General features: G+C 40.2%; 1 protein-coding gene across 2 annotated transcripts; it reads left to right on the top strand.

The window, feature by feature from the left end:
* The first annotated feature begins 833 nt into the window (after window positions 1-833).
* LOC117254362 (sterile alpha motif domain-containing protein 9) lies at window positions 834-18,844 on the top strand. 2 transcript variants are annotated; one of them, XM_033622580.2, is made up of 4 exons: window positions 834-2,624; window positions 11,062-11,791; window positions 11,952-12,234; window positions 12,882-18,844. In XM_033622580.2, exons 2-4 carry the CDS (start codon window positions 11,072-11,074, stop codon window positions 16,505-16,507), a joined length of 4,629 nt encoding a protein of 1,542 aa, XP_033478471.1. In that variant the 5' UTR covers window positions 834-2,624; window positions 11,062-11,071; the 3' UTR covers window positions 16,508-18,844. The 2 variants fall into 2 exon arrangements, with proteins under 2 accessions (XP_033478471.1, XP_033478469.1); XM_033622578.2 differs by having other exon boundaries at window positions 11,062-11,800.
* The last annotated feature ends 1,361 nt before the right edge of the window (window positions 18,845-20,205 follow it).

The raw sequence follows: 20,205 nt of genomic DNA, 5'->3' as shown, positions 1-20,205 counted from the left end.
CTGCTTTCCAAAGCGCGGCCGAAATATATCTGGCGAGCTCTAGATAAAGCCCAGCTGGATACTACTCCAGGTGGAGGTGTCTCGTCCTCGGTCACATCCAGACCTTGAAAATAAGGCTGCAACCGGTCCCATTCCTTGCAACAGAGGCATTCCTCTTCTGTGGGCACTGGGGCACAGCATTCACAGGTACACCACCAATCTCCAGAGCTATGCAGCCTTGCAGCAGCCATTCCTCCTCTCTCGTCCTCTACCTGTTGCGCCTCTCTCTCTCTCCTCCTCCGTTCTTCAATTTCACGAAGCTCTTCGTCAGTGTATTCTGGCTCAAATAAATAAGGGCGGCCATCAAACTCTGCAAAATCAAATTCCTCCTCCACAAAGTCGAAGTCTGGCAAAAAAGTCAGCCATTATTCTGTAAATCTTTCATAAAATAAATGAATGAACTTTTCAGGCTACTGTCCGGTTCTGCCTTCCAGCTGTTGCTGCTTGTTCTCGCGAGATTTCAGGCACGGTATGAGATCGCTGCTTGTTCTCGCGATATTTAGGCAGCGCTTTGGAAAGCAGAGCTAGATGGTAAACAAACATGGCAGCACACCGGTAAGGTAAGACAACACGTTTACATGTCGTTTTCTGACATTTATCCTAACGATATGAGGCGGTCTTTGTGGAAAAAAAGCTTGTTTAGTGGACTAACTTTGCACTTGAAGGTTGCCCGTTCACTTATGTTTTAACAGGTCTGACGCTACTATGCTCCCCGGCTGTATCTAGGCTAACGGCTAACATGCTAACTATTATTTTTATGTTACTAGTCACTTGAAACAAATTTAGGACGATAGGAGACAGGTTGAAATAAACCGAAATTTCCCTTTAAGAACTCTTTTGTCCCCCTGTCCATTAAAGCCTTAAATGGGAAGCTAACTGTAGCTTAACTATACGTGTATGTATATGTATATGTGTGTGTATATATATATGTATATACATTTTAATGTAACTATGTAACTTTTTTTTATGATGACTTTGTAAAACAGATGTGTGTGTGCAATGGGCAGTGTGCAATTTGTTGGCTGATGGTAGTCTGTACATGTACTGTAGATACTGAGTGTGTGAGATTGTGAATAGTGACAGCTCTGTTTGTGGATTGTATATATGTAGGAACTGTATGTGTCAACTTTTTTGTGTCTTTTAACAGCAGATACTGCATGTATCCAAGACAAATTTCCTTCGGGACAATAAAGTCTATCTTATCTTATCTTATCTTATCTTATCTTATCTTATCTTATCTTATCTATTGCACACAATGCTTTTGTAAGTTACTTGTTAATAGCTTATTCGGAACGCTGCTTTGTCACTTTTTGACTGTCCCGCCTGAACCACTGTCACCTGTACTGAATGGAGGAGAGATAGACATTATGTCATTTCAGTATTGAAGCAATCCACAGAATAATGACAGGAAAGTAAAGAGAGATAAAGTAACACTGAAGCATAATTCATTTTATTATTCCGAGCGTAGTGTATCATATTTCCTTAAATGGTCTAATGGCATCTTTTGTATTTGTGCTTCATCTTAAATTTTAGAAGTTCATCCTCAGGATTATGATTGATGATCATAAGCTGTTTTGGTGCCCCCTCCAGCACTCGATGCCCTACATCAGTGATACTCAACGTACAGCCTGTGGGCCAAATCTGGCCCCTGATATGATACCAGGTGGCCACCCAACCAATTTTCAAATTCACAATGAGAATAAACTGATTGACACTGGGAGTTATTTCTTGTACTTTGATGTAAATAAGATTATGGACAATGTCAGAGGGCATAAAAAGCATCAAAATCAAGCTTATTTATCACAGAAAGGATCAAGTGAGGATCCCTTGGACCCCCTGACAGAGGTTTGGGCTAAGCCCTGAATGACCTCAAATCCTAGAAACACCCCTGTGTACACCTGACCTGTGCAGAGCTGCTGTGGCTGCCTTCTGGCCTCCTGTCATTTTCTGCAAAGCAAGTTCAGAATCCCTGCCATATGCACAGACTTGATGGTGTGTATGTGCCGACAGTGATGCACTACCTTCAGGATTAACAGAGGCATTCTAATGAAATGAAATCTGTCTTTGTTGTTTAAGCATTTAAAACAAAATGTTAAAATCTTTTAAGACATTAATTGTAAAAATTATTTGCTACTTGACTCCCAAGAACTGTGTTTTTAGTTATCTCTTCTCTTTCAACACTCTTTTACGCTGTATTATTGTATGTGTATTGTTATGAAATAAAGTTATACAGATGCCTGTTTGAATCCTTGTATTCAGTTAAGTAAAAAAAAAATAGTAAAAAAAGAAAGAGGGCGCAGGCATGTTTGATCCTTCATGTTCTTGCTTGTGAGTGTAAACAAAGCTTGACCTTGCTTTCAAATGGCTGTAACAGGAAATGATGCAACAGGGATGGGCTGAGCTTTCAGGAAGAGGTGTTGGCGATCACTCGGGTATAAGATGGCACAGGAGAGAAACCTTCTGAAGCGCAGTGCAGTATTCATCTCAGCAACATTTCCAGTATGTAGATGCCACCACACCATGTTTCAAGAGAGATGGCCAGCAGCTGATATCCAGTCTGATGAGGCATACACAGACTTCAGAAGGTAAGAAATCACTGGCTGCTCATGGTTTAAAAGACTTTTGTAAAAGCTAAATAATGACGTCCTCTTAATCTCAAATTCTGGTTTATAACAAGATGTGTCCGCTGTTGTGGAAAGCATTTGTACAAAATTTCAGCACTGCCCTGTTGGTTATAATTTCTATGCCAAAAGCTTTTGGCAGGAAATGGCTACTTGTATTTGTCGGAGAAATTTAGGTACAGTGAATCACACTGGGTGCAGCAGAGTAAATAAAACAGCGTTTTAAAGCTATTCAGATGTAGACAACTCTATACATGATTATAAAAATGCAAGAGCAGTGTCCTTACCTCACCCTGACTGTCAGAATGGGAGTTGGCTGACAAGCTCACACTGCAGAAAGAAAAAAAGAATGCAAATATGTTGGCCTGTGTCATTAGAAGATACTACAAGACCTACGTTGTAAAGATATCTTATAAGAATATAACAAATACATTAAAACCACGAGGGGACATTAAAATTGTCGACAAGCATGGACGTAATTTGGGAGATGTCCCCTGCACTTTTTACCGTCCTAAAACAATGTTACACGCTAATAAACTGAGACGCGTCGAGCACTAGGACCACATGACAAACGGGCGCTCAAACTGACGCCTGATTCCCTTTAGAGCAGAGGTCTTCAACAGGGGGCCCCCAGAGGTACTGCAGAGGGGTCGTGACATTTTTGGTTGATTAGACAAATATTTTTCTATTTTTTTTTTTTTTCCATTTTTTTTCCCCCACAAATTATAATGTCTTTAAATTCACATTAACATTAATCCAACATATTGTAGCAAATGGATAAATGGAGGCAGAAGATGTGATCTTTCAGTCAGAAATGGCACCCCACCCCAACACACACACACAACAGAATGAAGAAGTCAGACATCAGCAGAGAGGCTGCAGCTGACAACAGCTACGCTTGTTACTGTAAATGTAAGTAATCAAAACCTCTGCCAATAAAAAGCCAACACTTTATCAATACATGTGATCAGCATGTAGAAAGCCATATTTCAATCCGCTCTGTCCACAGTCTCTCATTCACCACTATTATGATTTATGATCACGCTTGTGGGCCTAACAGCACACTGTTAAAGACAAACAAAAATGAAAGATGCTGGTAGAGAGAGTGTGTGATAGATACTGTTAATGTCACTTATTATGCTTCTGTGCATTGATAACTCTTTTTTATTCTGTTTCTGCATTATGTTGAGAAGGGCCATGCATGAATATCTATCTATCTATCTATCTATCTATCTATCTGTCTGTCTGTCTGTCTGTCTGTTTATATGCTAAAAAAAAAAAAAAGTGGATCAGTCGCTGCTAAAAACGTGGCCCATCGACATTATCTGGTCTTAAAATCAGGCCCAGTTGAAATTGTAATTGAATAGCCCTGACCTAAAGATTGTGTTGTTGCTGTTATTTTTGTGATGTCCTGACTTTTATTTAAAAAAAAAAAAAAAAAAAAAGATTATCTTGATTATCATGCAATTGACAGAGTGTTGATTTTGGCATTGGTATCAGTTGACAAGATATGTTTATAAATGGCAGTACTCACTGGACCTTGCACATGTTTAAAATAATAACATGAATATATGAACCTGTGTATTATTTGAATAGCTTAGTACTGAATGCACAATAACAAGGTACGTTTATACATGGTACTGGGCCCAGTGTAATATAAAACACAATTTAATATACAGTATATATAGTAGGGAGTCCCTGCTCCATCTCTCCATCAGTCTGGGGGTCCTTGGCCTGAAAAATGTTGAAGACCTCTGTTTTAGAGGGCATGATGAGAACCCCAATAGCAAACAAGAGCACAATGAACTGTAGGTAATACCGTTATAGAAAACTACTTGAACTACTAGAAAATACAGGGAACTAAACGGGGTGCTGTACTGGGACAAAAAAGTTTTATTTTTATTTTAAAAGTTTATTTTTTCTCATGCTTTGTTATATATTAACTAAAGGGGGTGCTGTACTTGGACATAAGAGATTGAGTTTTATTAAAACGTTTATTTTTGCATTCTTTGTTATATATTAACAGAAGGAATTTTACTGTTCACTTTACACATTCTGCTTTATTGCACAATCTTTATTGTTTCTATGCAAAATTTCTCAATTAATTTGATGGCCTGAACTGAACCTTTAATTACAGTAAAAGTTACTTTAAAAAGGTGTCTGTGAAATTTCTGTCTATGACAACTTTGTATTTAAAAAACCTCTAGGCTGTAGTTTTATACATATTTTGAACTTCATATTGTTTTGAGGTGTTGGGCAGATATTCATTAATTCAAGCTTTATTTTAACTGGAAATTACACTCAGGGACATCCCTTATTTCCAGTATCATCAAGTAATATCAGGGCACTGTTCAAGCAATAGGTGTCTTCTTACAAACAAGACAATTAGAGAGGCTCAGACATGGAGTTGCACATTCGAGCGTTTACTCACGAGAAAGCTGAAGAATTAGTCATCATGACAATTGATACTGTCTGACAAACAAGCAGTACCAGTTGACACACCTACAGCTTTCAAATACACATTAAAAGGCGTTTCCTGTCCCTCAAGCACTAATTTCCTGACATTGGCACGACTAGCTCTGAGAAAGAGTGCTTCTCCTCACATACTGTATCTAAATTTGACCTGAATCAATGCCAGATCATGCATTTGCATACAATGCCTGAGAGTGCTTGACTAGCTGAAAAGTGTGACAATGTTAGTGCTCAGTGGTGTAATGTACTTCTCAACAAAGTTTTTTCACTACTCCACTGAAAATATTACTAGAGTTTAGTCTGGAATCTTTAACAGACACTGGGGCCACTAGTTTCGCAGACCGGGCGAGGCGGGGGCGCAGCGCACCTGCGCTTCACCAACTGGGTGTGGCCAGGCGGATTTTGCAAGTTTGGCACACCGTGCGCGCTGGCGCAGCTACTCCTCTTTCCCACCTCCGTCCCTCCTACCGGCGCAAGTTGGAAAGAGGGAGGAGAGAAGGCGTGGAGTGGGTTTTACACACATCACACCAATCAAATGAGCCCCTCTCCTCGCCCTTAAATGCGCCGCACGAAGGTGTAATGAGAGTTTACTCAATTCGCCATGGCAGAAGAGAGCAGCAGTGTCAGACGGCCAAACTTCTCCCAGGAGGAAACTGATGTTTTGGTCCGGGAGGTCCAAGCTCACAGTGTCCGAATATGCGGAACTGCGAGCAGACCTCCACGGGCTGATGATGCAAAGGTAGCCTGGGAGGAGGTCACCACAATTGTAAATCAATGTGCTCTCTCTTTCTCTCTCGCAGTCTCACTCTGTTTCTTTTCTTTTGACTTTTCTAAGATGACAGATGCTGAATATATACTCCCTATCTGATGCTGTGGCTGTTTGTGGTTGGCTGAGAGGGATGTGAACTCATTAGTTTGCAGCTGTGTTAATCAAATCAGGTTGGGTTTCCATTACGCGTGCCAAACGTGCCAAACGGTGCCAATCCCCTTTGATCTGACATCAGATGTGACGGGACAGTCGATATAGAGATACATTTATGTGCTGATTGCAGATAGTTGCATTGAATAGTGGTTTTTGGTGCTGACAGTAGACCTGGTTTCAGCTGGCGAGCTTTTAGCGCACCTTCGGCGAAGCCTTTTGGCACAAAACTGTCACTGCGCCAAGCTGGATCTGTCGACACCTCCCCCTGCTGCGCCGCCACACCCATCTCAGCGCACCTCGGTCTGCCAAACTACCAAACTGAGCGCGACTCAGGTTGCGCTGCTCGAAACTAGCTCTGCGCGGGGTTCGCCACCCTGCGCCACCCTGCACCGCGCCGGGAAACTAGAACCCTGAAAATGCTGTTAGGTGTTACAGTGTTATCTTTATTTCCAAGTTTTAAACATTGAAAGTTTAACAGATTATCTTTAGAGTATATGCGATACTTGATAAATATACATTCTTATTCTCAGTATACTTTAAACTATTCACTCAACCTATGCAGCATAGACTGAGTGAATGTTTCAAACGTACATCAAATTATTTCAATGTACGTAGTGAGTTTCTTAAATTATACTCTATAGTGAGTGCATTCATTCATTCATCTTCTAACCGCTTATCCTCTTGAGGGTCGCGGGGGCGCTGGAGCCTATCCCAGCTGACACTGGGTGAGAGGCAGGGTTCACCCTGGACAGGTCACCAGACTATCACAGGGCTGACACATAGAGACAGACAACCATTCACACCTACGGACAATTTAGAGTTATCAATTAACCTAGTCCCCAATCTGCATGTCTTTGGACTGTGGGAGGAAGCCGGAGTGCCCGGAGAGAACCCACGCTGACATGGGGAGAACATGCAAACTCTGCACAGAAGGGCTCCCACACCCGGGATCGAACCGGCAACCCTCTTGCTGTGAGGCGACAGTGATAACCACCACACCACCGTGCCGCCCCAAAACATCCACAATGAAATGTCACAAATACTCTGTGAACTATCTGTAGGTGAACTATCCAAATGTGTACCAAAATTATATTATTTTAAAGCATGAACATCAACTATCAGCAGAATAAAGAATATAACGTGCATTTCATTATGACGCATGCATCATAATGTTGGGTGGTATTTTTTTTACTCCAGAGAACATTAATGTCAAGATTGAAGTCATATGCATAGTGCAAGTGCATTTTGTTAAGTTTCACCTCTCCTGAAAGGAATGTGAAATACAAGAGGCCTTTCCATTTACTACAGTGTTAATTGAGTCAGTGAGCTTTAGCACTTTATTTCAAAGTGCTGTCCAATAAGAGGAGGTGAAAATTCAATGTTTTGCCTTTTATTTTAGTTTCTGTTGGCTTTGCTGACAGGCAGTCCCGTTAACATGTGGAAACATGCCCACTGCCCACCCTCCAGTCTCTTCACACAGGGTTGCCTGTGGTCAGAGGGCCGGAGTGAGATTTTGACTGGTCACGTAATATCTGCTTGTGTGTACGTGGTCATGAACATACGTGGACACGGCGGCACATGTTTTTTTTTTGTTCTTTTTTCCTTAAAAGAGTTAATATGCACATGTGGCGTGGTTCTTCCCCGAGAACATTTTAAAAGTTCACACGGTGAAATCCTATTTTCATGCATTTCATACAGAAATAGATAAATTCAAGGACTTTCAATGACCTTTGTACATTTATGCATATTTTCAAAAACTTTCCAGGGCCTTGAGATGATTTTTTTAAATTCACAAACTTTCAAGGATTTCAGGGACTCGTGGGAACCCTGTTGATTTATCATGTTTTATGTGGCCTTTCGAGACTCGGTCATAAAACATGGTAAATGTTTAGCATCTGTGTGCCCCGGGAGAAACATGAGCAGTTAATTACCTGGAGTTTTCATTTCAAACAACCCAGTGTATGCATTGTGTGCAATTCTACATAATAAGGCCATGCTATAACTAGCATTAACCAATTCATGTAAAATTATATGCTGTTCCCATGTTTGTCCACTAGATGGCTGAAGAAGGCAATGAGTGAACTTAAAGCGATACTGCAGCGTTATTCAATCCATAGCTCTGTTGTCTTAGGTCATGGAATGCTGTCTATAGAAAAAACAATGAGAAAATTTGTAGGAGACTAGGGGAAGGACGAAGTAGCATGAAGTTCAGGGTAGCCCCACGAGACCTAAATTTGCTTTCTATATGCGGTCCGGTCAAGCCACACAATGTGCTGGACGAAAAAAACAAAAAAAACAAAAGGACTCGGCAACGGTGGAGTGAGATTTCTTAAATGGGCGTGAGAGTGTGACACTGATGGTGAAAGAGTTACAGTCATGCCAGATGTGGGAGAGTTGGCAACCCTGCCATTATGCACTGTCACCCTGGGTCAGAGGGGAGCTAACATTAGCTAGCTAGCTGCCCATATGGTGATAACAACAGTTAACTCCATCTCAGTGGCAGACCTTGTCGCTGTGGAAACACTGTGCCCACCATTTGGTCTCACCCTAGGTTGCCCTGGGGCCTCATTTATAAAAGAGTGCTTAGGATTCATACTAAAAGTTGACATGCGCCCAAAAGCTGAAAACGGCGTGTGCCAAAAAATAATCTGATTTATAAAACCATGTGCACGCACACTTGCACACAATGTTCTCTTTATAAATCACAGACCTCCTGGAGTTGTGCGCACCCAGATCCGCCTCATATTCCGCCCTCTACATGCCCTAGTTCAACCATAAATGGTCATGCAAATCACCTCATGAATGCGATCTGCATGTAAATAAGTCGGCATGCGAGTGTTCTCTCGTTCTGAGTCATGGCGACAGGTGTGAGAAACAAACCAAATAACGGAATTTCTCCAAGACTGAGCTCGAGACCCTTTAACGGGAGGTGGAGGACTGAAGAAAGATTTTATTTGGTGGCCACAGCAGCGGGATCACTAATAAAGCAAAAACAGTGGCAACACATCAACGCTGCTGATGCTGTCAGCTGTGTCTGTGGGACTGCACTGACAGTGACAGAACAAAAAAAAAAGTGGTCTGATCTAAAGGTAGACCAAATATTTCTACTCCTTTACCAACATGTAGTTAATGTGTTGCTTTTAAATTTGAGGATGTTTGACATTGATGTGCGACATAAAGAATCACATTTATTAAAGGTGGAGGCAAAAAGGAGTATGTGCCAGTGCCATCTTGTGCAATTACGCACGAGGCTCACCGCAGTATTTATATGTTTATGGCAATCAGTCTGATCAGACTCCCGGCCTGAATTACAGCATGAACCAGTGGTATCCCTGTCCCAAAACACAACGTGTAATTTGAAATACAATTCAAAGATGAAAGTGTAATAGGCGAACACGTTTCTTCATGCTGGTTTTGTCATGAACAGCACATGTCTAAGTAGGGCTGATGAAATGAGTGTAACGGTTGTGCTTAATGGCTGTATTTCGAGACATGATAAATGCACTGGAAATATTTAGCTAAATAAATAAATATATTCCATGCAGTCGTGCTGTCCTCTCCCCCTCCTGCGCTCACAGAGCGGACAATGAGACGTGAGAGGCAGTGCGGATTAAATACGTATTTAGAAAGAATTTCAATTCAGGATTTGAGTTGGATTTTACAACGTTTTTATGAAACAATCATCACTCACTCCAAGCGCAAAACAAGGCTGCTGGATTTAATTTCAATGATAACGTGGATCTAAGGTGGATATAGCGTGACATTAAATTTGTGTGAGACATCAATAAAAATCTGACTCCACTTCTCCACCTCACCGTCTGCGTCACCACTTCCCAGTGTCTTCAAAATGTGCGCACACATGACTCAGAGTTTGCTTACAGGTGCACACATTCTCCCGCCAAGTTTATTTTTATAAATCACAACCTTTGCGTGGTAAGTGGCGTACGCCACTTTCAAGCCCTGTTTTGTGCATAAGCAAGCTTTATAAATGAGGCCCCAGGTGAGTAAGTGGTTCCATTTTGCACCACAAAACCATTTTAGCTTTATTTACTTTGTTAGCACCACTAGTTGTGCTGACACAGCTAACAACACAGTTAACAATGCTAAAGGGGTTTTACGACTCAAAATTGAGCCACTTACTCACCAGGGCAAGTTGTTGGGTGACTGGAGGGTGGGCACAATGTTTCCACCATAGACTGTATATAAAAATAGACGACACGTCTTTACTAACCCCCACGGTACAGAAGTGAAGCTAAAGTATCCCGGATATAGTCGCTGCCATCTTGCTCTGTGATGTCATTTGGAGCCAGAGTCTGTTCAGCAGTGATCCCTGCAGTCTCAAATTTCCCACCCATACGCCACTCCGACCAACCATGAGCAGCATCACTGAATGCGAGCCCACCCACTGGCTCATACAGTCGTCAATCATATTATAATATTTCTGTTTTATAGCATTAAATAACTAATTGAAACCAAACCTATCAGAAAAATAAACACTTGAAACAGCAGCTTGATAAAAACTATTTTAAATGACAGAAATCATCTTTGGGAAAAATTAATTTGACATGTACTTTGAGTTTTAAGTTTGGACCATGTCCCATACACTAACATGGAGGGGGCGGGCTTTATAACTTATACTGCAGCCAGTCACCATGGAGTGATCAAGATGTTTCAGCTTCACTTCTGGGGAGCTGTCATGTCATCCATCTTCATATACAGTCTACAGGTTTACACAAATAGCGTTACTAGCAATAATGGCAGATTGAGCAACAGCGCTTACGCTAGCTAGCACCCACCGCAGCCAGCTGTGCAGTGTAGTAGACTGAAGAGTAGTAAAATTAACCTGTGGACCAACACGTGTAACTGGTCAAAAAATATTTTCAGCGGTTAACCAATTAATGGTTAACCATTGACATCCCTACCTAACATCTTCTTTTGTGAAGGCAATATTTTTTCTTACTGTTCCTTTCATTATTTTAACGCCTTTTTTAACTGTTTTATTTTTAGTTGATCCAAAATGACAACGGCAAAGCCTCCTTGGTCCATTGAAAACTGGACTGAGGAAGATGTCCACCACTGGCTGATCACAGAGGTCAAAGTCCATCAGAAAGATGCAGACAGATTCTTTAAAGATGAAGTGTCAGGATCAAGTTTAGATGTTTTTGAAAAGACAGACATATTGGACTTGGGAATAAAACACGGTCCTGCTGTAAAAATCACATCCTATCTAAGAAATCTGAAAAAAGGATCACAACATGAGTCGCAGTTCCCAGCATATGTGGAAAACTGGACAAAGGAGCAAGTGGCCCAGTGGTTACTGCAGCATGTTAGGATATACAACAAATATGCAGTACGATTCCAAGAGGAAGATGTGTCTGGAGATTGCCTTGTTTGCTTCACGAAGCAGGATTTACTGGACCTGGAAGTGAAAAGCGGTCCTGCTGTAAGAATTCTGGCAGAACTCCGTCAGCTGAAAAACAAACCAGAGCCGACACTGCAACCCATCCTTCACACCAGCACAGACCAAACAGAAGCTTCAAATCCCACTCAGCCTAAGCTGAGTCTGGCGCAGGCCACGGCATCCGAACAACCAGAATCATGTGACAATATTGAATCAAAAACAGACAATATGGTGGAAAATGAACAAGAAAAGACTCAGCGACCATCCAAGAAAGCTTCAGAGAAGGAGGAAATTCAGCAGCCAAGGCCACGAGACTTGGGGGCCAGGAGAAAAGAGGTTTCTAAAGTAAAATTTCCAATGTTGTTCTATTTTTCATAGTATACATTATTGCATCCAGCTTGTTAATGGAGCATTTTGATATGCACCAAAAAGCTTTCAGGATTTTTACTTAATATAGACTGTGATTAGTAAAGTTTACTTCTGTTTCTTCCTGCAGACTACAGTCCTACAAGACGCATCCAAGATTAAACTGGAGATTCAGAAGACCCTAGCCAACCTTTCAAAACATGGCCTGAAAGAATTCCATTTCAACTTACGAGAATACTCAAACTCCAAGAATACACCTATTCCTCTGTGTAAAGTGAAAAAGATTGATACCATGGACACAGCTACATTAATAGTTGGGCACTTCGGAAGCAAAGATGCTTTACGAGTCACAAAAGATGTTCTAAAAGAAATCAATCAGCTTCAACTCATTTGTGACCTGGAAAAGAACATGGGTAAGACAACCATTATAATACTATTCAAATTGTGAAGTTGCATGAAACAAATTGTTTGTTTATTTGTAGTTTGTGTTTTGCTGATTATTTGTGTTACAATCTCGTCACCTGTTTTATTTATTTTTTAAGATTTTTTTCTTTTGGGGGGGGGGGCTTTTTGCCTTTAATTGATAGGACAGTATTAAGTGTGAAAGGGTCAGAGGGAGAGGGGGTGACACACAGCAAATGCTGCAGGCTGGAATCAAACCCACAGCCGCTACTGCAAGGACACTGCCTTTTGTACATGGGATGCCTGCTCTACCTATTGAGCTACTGGGCGCCTCCATCACCTGTTTTAATGACTGTTTTATACTGTTATTGACTTCTGATTCCTCACACTGCAAGTTTTCCAGAAACTGTCTCAGCTAACAACAAGCCTTACTCTTTGTTTCTGGATACATTTTGGCCTCACAATTACATGTAATACATACCTGATAGCTGGACAACTCAATCTGCATTGTGCAATGTGTCGCGGCTCTGTCAAAAATAGACGAGGCGCAATAGAGTGGCTGCAGTAAGCTGGAGTGGCCACCTGGCGGTGATCACCAGAGTTCACTTTCCTGTGTGTTTTTAAACTTAATAATGCCTTTATTTTACTGTTCATACAGGCCAACTGGAGCAGCAGAGTCTTACAGAATATGTTTTGAAGAAAGAAGCTAACCAGGGTGACAAACTAAAGAATTTATTAACTTGTGGTGGGAACACACTGGATAATTATAACAGATTTGTTGTTGTAGTAAACAAGAGCAGTCCAGAACAAGTGCAGTATCTACAGTTCTTGAATAAGCTAAAACTGTTCTGTGTGCTGGACTTTGACCCCAACTCCATTGCTCCAGGTGGACTGTGTCATTCCTACAGAGAGTCAAGGGTGGCCAATCTTCACACTCCATCACAATATCAAGGACAGACTGAGTCAGTAATCAAGAACCTGAACCTCTGCAAACAGACTAGCTGGGTTTTCTGCAATGGCAGACATGATCTTGACAGTGACTCAAACAAGGAGTTAGACTATAGGAACTGGCTGAGGAAATCCTGTGGAGTTGTAGACCAATTGGTTTCATTCATTTGCAACCCTGAAGTTCTTCTTCATGGAAGAAGTCTCATCATATTCCTCCTGCTTTCACCTGTGGATACTGAGAAAGACCCAATCTTTGACACCTACAAGTCTTTCATAAAATACACTGAAGAGGAAGGCATCATCACAATTTGTGAATCTCAGCACTCATATGAGAAATGGAGGGAACTGATACAAGAAAAGTGTGAGTCTGACATTGACCCACGATCCATATACGCTCTGACCCTTAGCGAAGTCAATGGAACCATAATGGCACTGGGACCATTCAATCAGTCCACTGGAAGGCTGCTTCCCTCCTCTGGTTCCAGTGCTGTTGTCCTGAAACAGAAGGACGAAGATTTTATGCCTGCTCTGGACATTTTGTGCCTGAATCAGTGTGAAAACATTTATGATGAAAACAGTCAAGAGTTTCATGACTTCAGGATCAAAGTTGAGGAGGAGTTCTACAGAGGAGGCAAAGTCAAATGGTGGAACTTCTACTTCTGTGACAAAGACAAAGACAAGCCATTTGTCAAGCGGGACAAGTATGAAAATGTGAAGAAGATGATCAGGTCTCAGTTGAGAGACTCAAAAAACATGTGTGCTCTGCTCAATCTGTTTCACGATCCAGGCTGTGGTGGCACCACCTTAGCAATGCACGTGATGTGGGATCTCCGTCATGAGTTCAGATGCGCTGTGCTGAAAGACAACACACTACCAAAGACAGAAGTTGCCATTCAAGTTCAAAGGCTCATGAGACTTGAAAGTGAGAGACCATCTCCAGTTTTGCTGTTAATCGATGACTCAAAGGAAACTGGGAATCCTCATGATCTTGTGAACTGCATACATAAAGCTGCATTAGAGGACAGCTTAAATATGGATGATGCACCAAACTGCAAAGTGATCATCCTTAACTGTGTTCGTTCCCATAGCCCAAAGGACCAGTACAAACAGCACAATCCATCACAAGCTCAATACATAACTGCTTCATTGACACAAGAAGAACAGAAGGACTTTGAAAAGAAACTCAAAGAGCTTGAAGAAACCCATGAAAACCCTAAAAACTTTTACAGCTTCATGATCATGAAGCGCAATTTTGAAGAAAAATACATCAATGATCTTGCTCGTAACACACTGGTGAACTTTGATTTCAGCAAAAAGGAGGCCCGACTGTTTGCCTTCCTGGCATTACTGAACACCTACGTGGCAGGATCTGAAATTTCTCTCTCTCTTTGTGAAGATTTTTTGGGGATGAAAATGATTCGCTGGCAAGAGGACAGTATACTGGACAGAATGAAGCCATATTCAAACTTTCTCATCATAGACACAGTTGAAGAATGGGGAGGATACAAAGGAATCCGAATCCTTCATCACTCCATAGCATCTGCATGTCTTGATGAGTTTGAGAGAAGCTGCTATTTGAAAGTAAGCGATATCACTGTAGAGATTCTTCACTGTGATCTGTTCTTCAGTGTTGGAGTTGTCAAACACAGATTCATGCTATCAATTCAACGAATGTTGATTGAAAGGCACCGCAAAAAAGGCGAGAGAGATGAGAGAGAGCCATTTTCTCCTCTCATAGGCAAAATCCACAACCAGCAAGGGAGACAAACTGTCCAAGAAATCTTTGTGAAAGCATCATCCAGGTTTGTGACAAGTGCATCTATTCCACAGGCACTGGCAAGATATTTGTGCATCAATGAGCGTGACTTCCCAGAGGCTCTGAAATGGGCAGAAAAGGCCAAGAACATTAAGGAAAACCCATACACATTTGACACAATTGGGCAGATTCACAAAAGCAATTTAAAATCTAACAACCACAAAGAAAAGCAGGAGACATCATGCAATCCAGAAGACCTAAACACAAACATTAAAATAGCAGAAAATGCCATCACAGCATTTAGAAGAGCTCAAGAGCTGGCAAATGCAGAGCATGAACCTGAGATGGAGGCTGCTGATGATGAGTCAGATGACTATCCCAGAAAGTCATATAATGTTTTTGGCTATGTGGGTGTGCTGGAAATTGCCTTCCTTGTCCTTGAGATTTTGAGCAGATTGCCATTCTTTGAGCAAAGTGATCCAATGAAGAAGAAGTACTTGCAGAGTTTTCTGGAAAAAACAATCCCAATCACCAGCGTGTATAAGGAGGACAATGAGATCAACAATAGATATGTGGAGATCATCAAAGAACACAAGCAGTTTCTCCTCAGTTTGAAAACTGAAGTAAAGGAAATGTTTGAACTTTTGGACTGTTACTTCACATATATAAAAGGGAACAATTCAGATTTTGATTCAAAGAATCATCAGACCGTCTGTAGTCATTTTAAAGACTATGTAAATCTTTTTTGCACTGCACCAGAGGAAAAAAAAAAAGAACGACAAAACAATCCTAATCTTGATTTGAAAATCGATATTGAAGAACGAAAAATGTTCCTTGAAGAGAAAAATGCAGATACATTTGCAGGAATTATTCAGCATTTGTACAAACCTGCTGAAGAGATTGAGAGCATCACAGAATGTTATGCATTCTTACAAAAAAACTTTATCAACAAAAAACAAAAGACAAAGGAAACAATCAATTACATTTTGTCAAACATAGTTCTTTACATTCTGAAACCAAGATCTAAACATGTCAAGAGTAGTAACCACCTCTCTGCTCTACTTTCGAAATCTCTGCAAGATGTAGGACTTGGGTATCACTTCCCCGACCCATACTACCTGGCTTTGCTCTTATTCTGGCCAAGTCCTACTCAGGAAAACACTGATATCTGCGTATATGTGAGAGCAATTCGAAACTCATATCACAAGCGCCTGACTTCATGGTTTCGAAACAGGAGCACTGTTGCCCACTTCTTTTTGGGGAAAGAAGAGGGACTCAAGAGGCTTGTTTCTAAACCCCAACTGGATGAGAACTTTAAAGAGATGCGCCGTGATATCTTGGCACAACACTGGCGGAACGGAGATATATTTAAAGAAAAAGCAATAATTGACCGCCTTCAACGAGTCAGTGGAACCATTGAGCAAGGAGAGGTGTTTGCCAATTATGGAAAACTGAAGATCCCTGTTCGTCCAGCTCTTATTGCTGGTATAAGAAGTGGTTTCAGCACAGAAAAGGTTTCTTTCTACCTTGGTTTTGCTGTTAATGGACCCCTTGCTTATGACATCCAGTATGAAAACTAGGGTAGTTGACTGTACAAACACATGCAACACAAGCACTGAGAAAAAACAAAACAATCACCAGTGTGTATGAGGACAATGGGATCAATAACAGATATGCGGAGATAATCAAAGAACACAAGCAGGTTCTCCGCAGTTTGAAAACTGAAGGAACTGACTGTCTGTGGTCATTTTAAACAGTATGCAGCTCGTTTTTGCAACACACCAGAGGACACAAGTCAAATTTTCAATCTGAAAATGGATATTGAAGAAAGAAGATTATTTCTTGAAGAGAAACATGCAGATACATTCACAAGGATTCTTCTGCATTTGGACAAACCTGTCGAAGACGTTAAGAGCATTTCAAAACTCGAAAAAGGAGCACTGTTGCCCACTTCTTCTTGAGGAAAGAGGAGAGACTTGAGGCTTGTTTCTAAACCCAAACTGGATGGAAAACTGAAAATCCCTGTTTGTCCAGCTCTCACTGCTGGTATAAGAAGTGGTTTCAGCACAGACAAGGTTTCTTTCTACCTTGCTTTTACTATGGATGGACCCCTTGCTTATGACATCCAGTATGAAACCATGGGTAGGTGATTTTTACAGACATGTGAAACAAGCATTGAGAAACGAGCTGTACAGTGGAAAAAAGTGGTGTGGCATCTAGTGACTCACTGTAATGGAATTTCAAACACACCTCATAAAAACACACAAGCAAATTATATGTAAAACAGATTGTGGGGTTAAATTAATCCTGCGGCTCAAGCTATATATGTATATATGTTTTTATATTCCTTTTATCTTATTTATTCTTTTAAAAACATTTGTAATCATTTTTCTAAGGATTTTTTGTTATCTCCTGCAGGTGTAGCATATAGCATAGCATATTCACCTATTCATTTATCTGTAAGTGCAAATATTATAATACTGTAGTTGAGCATTGTTATTTTGTAGGACAAACAAATGCAACATAAGTGCTGACCCATGAATTGGACAGAAAGGAAAAACAGGTGTGGCATCTAGTGACTCATTGTGAGGGAATTTTAAATACACCTCATAAAAGCACAGACAAATGATATGCAAGACAGACTGCAGGGTTAAATTCCAATCCTGCAGCTCTAGCTGTATTTATGTTTTTAGATCTTTTAATGTCATTTACATTTTTTTTAAATCTATTTTTGTTGCTTTGCTGCAAATTCATCGAACTGTCTCCTACTGATTTATCTCCAAGCACAATTAATGTAATACAGTGGTTAACAGTGAACCTATTGCTCTTTTTTGTTTGTTTGAAGACAAAGAGATCAAGGATCCCCAGAGCTCCAACATTCCAGTTGAGAGCCATTAATGTAGAAGACAGATCGCAGACTTAAATATCTAGCCTGCAGCTCTAGATGCATATATGAATATGTTTTTAGATTCTTTTTGTGTCATTTTATTTTTTAACCATTTTATCCACTTTTTGTTTACTTTTTTGTTTGTTGCAGATTTACCCAAATCCCAGCTGAGAGACACTGATCTATCTCTCAATAATTCTGTATTTTTCTGTTATTACAAATTGTTCATTGTTATTGAACAGATAAGGGTAAAAAAATGAAACAATGGGATCATTATCTCCTGTTCTTGTGTGAAAATGTGATTGATTGAAACAACATAATTTGCTGTAAATGTGTATGTAAACTATGATTGGCTGTGTGCCTGGTCCTACTTTGTATTTGTTGTTGTATTAAATGTAGATTTGAAGTTTACACCATTTTCACAATACAATATTTTGTCCACACAGGTTTTTTTTGTTTTAGATATTCCATACTGTGACTGTATTTCTAATATGCATTGTTTTCCTTTGTATGTAGCCTGCTTTTGGAGCAACAACTTTTTAAAGACGTAATCTGTTGAGAACCATGTTAGACTTTATATTAACCTTATTAAACATATATGTCATTATAAACATTTTTGAACAAATCATTTTCAAATAGTGTGGCTGATTGTTGTGGATAGCAGGTTTTCTAAAGGGACGGGATTTTGTTGTACAAAGGTTTTTCAGCTCTTAATGCTCAAGTAGCCACATGTAAAATCTGTTTGACCATTCCCGTGCCCCCCCATTATCATAAACTATGATGTGCTATCTGCTGCCTGGTCAGAGGTCACAGACCTCAGTTTGTATTTTTGTATGGAAATTTTAAGTTTGGCACAATTTTGTCAATATTTTGTTCATACAGGCATTTTCCTTCATTATTATTGTCATTTTTTTAGTACTTGATATTTTGCTTTTTTTTATTTGCATTTGTTTTTTTTTATGTAGCTGACTTTTGGAGATACGAGCTCTTTTTGAGGACTTAAAGAATAAAGGATGAAAGCTTCATATTATCTTTGTGTGGTGCCACTCTGTTGTGTTGTTATTGGTCAATGTATGTTTGAAAGTTTGAATTTTAAAACCAGAAATATCAATAATAAATAATACATTTTAAGTTACAAAGTGCTTTACACGGTTGACCCCAGATTTAAAACAATACAGAATTCAAGCAAATAAAATGAGGCAATTTTAAGAAAAATACACAGAACAAAAAATAAAGATAAAATACCGTCACTGAAGCAGATAAGCAAAGTTGGCAACTAATTGCCCTGTAGATTGCACTGTGGTACAGCAAATCAAACAGTTAAAGTAATACAAAATAAAAGAATACAAAACTGTTGAGAACACGAGATAAAAACAATAAAAATAATACAATGAGACGTATATAAAATAAGCAGTTTGCTAAAACTAATAAAAGGCTTTTTTGAACAGATACGTTTTAGGAAGCGATTTAAAAGATGTCTCTGATTCAGCAATGTAAGAAACTGCAAGATACTGTAATGTATTTAAGTAAATATGAGTAGCGGAGACAGAAATGGTAAATAAAGGATATTTGACCTATATTTGATATTTGATGTGTGTTTGTGCACGCACACTTGCTTCATGTCTTAAGTCACCGCCCAACTTGGGCAATGATGGACTAAGAGTCTCATCCTACTCTCCAATGTGCTATGTGTGAGCTCAGTCCTGCGTGTTCTTTAATGAAGCAATAGGAGAAGATATTCGGTCTCAGTTAATGTAGTTTATTAAGCAGTAAAGGAATAAAATTACAGAGCTCTGGGTCTCAACTTCACGTCCCTGATTAACAACAAAGGTGTGTCAGTTCACGAAGTCTGACCTCCTGTCCTTCCCCTGACCCAGTATATTTGAGCGTAACAGAGTGTCATTGTGCACGCAAGGCGTTGTCCTCTTCTCATTGGCAGTTCCACTTCCTCCTTCACCACACCACGCCCCTGCCTCCTGTTAATCTGACTCCTTCCCGCTGGCGGTGGGGGCGTGGTTCCTGTTTTGAAAGACAAGAGAACAACACAACTCCCTACACGTGCTGTACCTTACTATCTGTATATCACTTTCTATTCTTTTTACCATATATGAAACTAATTATCTAAGCATTGCGGTATGTGCTCCTCAGACTTCATGTCTCTTCCTCTCCTGTACTTCTCCACTTCTGCAAAGCAAACACATTCAGATCAGCTGAAATCATCTCAGTATTCTCATTGTTCACACATCTAAAACTTATATAGTGAAACACAACTTATAGTAAAACACATAACATTCTATTCCCAACAGCAACCACAGTCAAAAAGTTTTACAGCAGCAGTGTGTCAACGTGTGTTCTTCTGTGGACTGTCTACAGCTCTTTAACAAGTCCTAT

Source organism: Epinephelus lanceolatus, chromosome 6 (genome assembly GCF_041903045.1).
Source record: "Epinephelus lanceolatus isolate andai-2023 chromosome 6, ASM4190304v1, whole genome shotgun sequence".
NCBI lineage: Eukaryota > Metazoa > Chordata > Actinopteri > Perciformes > Serranidae > Epinephelus > Epinephelus lanceolatus.
This window is presented reverse-complemented; position numbering and strand designations above follow the sequence as displayed.

Coding starts and splice junctions, on each gene's coding strand:
- LOC117254362 (XM_033622578.2), top strand. CDS start 11,072: ATGACAACGGCAAAGCCTCCTTGGTCCATTGAAAACTGGACTGAGGAA. Junction 11,801..11,951: donor GGAGAAAAGAGGTTTCTAAA/GTAAAATTTCCA, acceptor TTCTTCCTGCAG/ACTACAGTCCTACAAGACGC. Junction 12,235..12,881: donor TGACCTGGAAAAGAACATGG/GTAAGACAACCA, acceptor CTGTTCATACAG/GCCAACTGGAGCAGCAGAGT.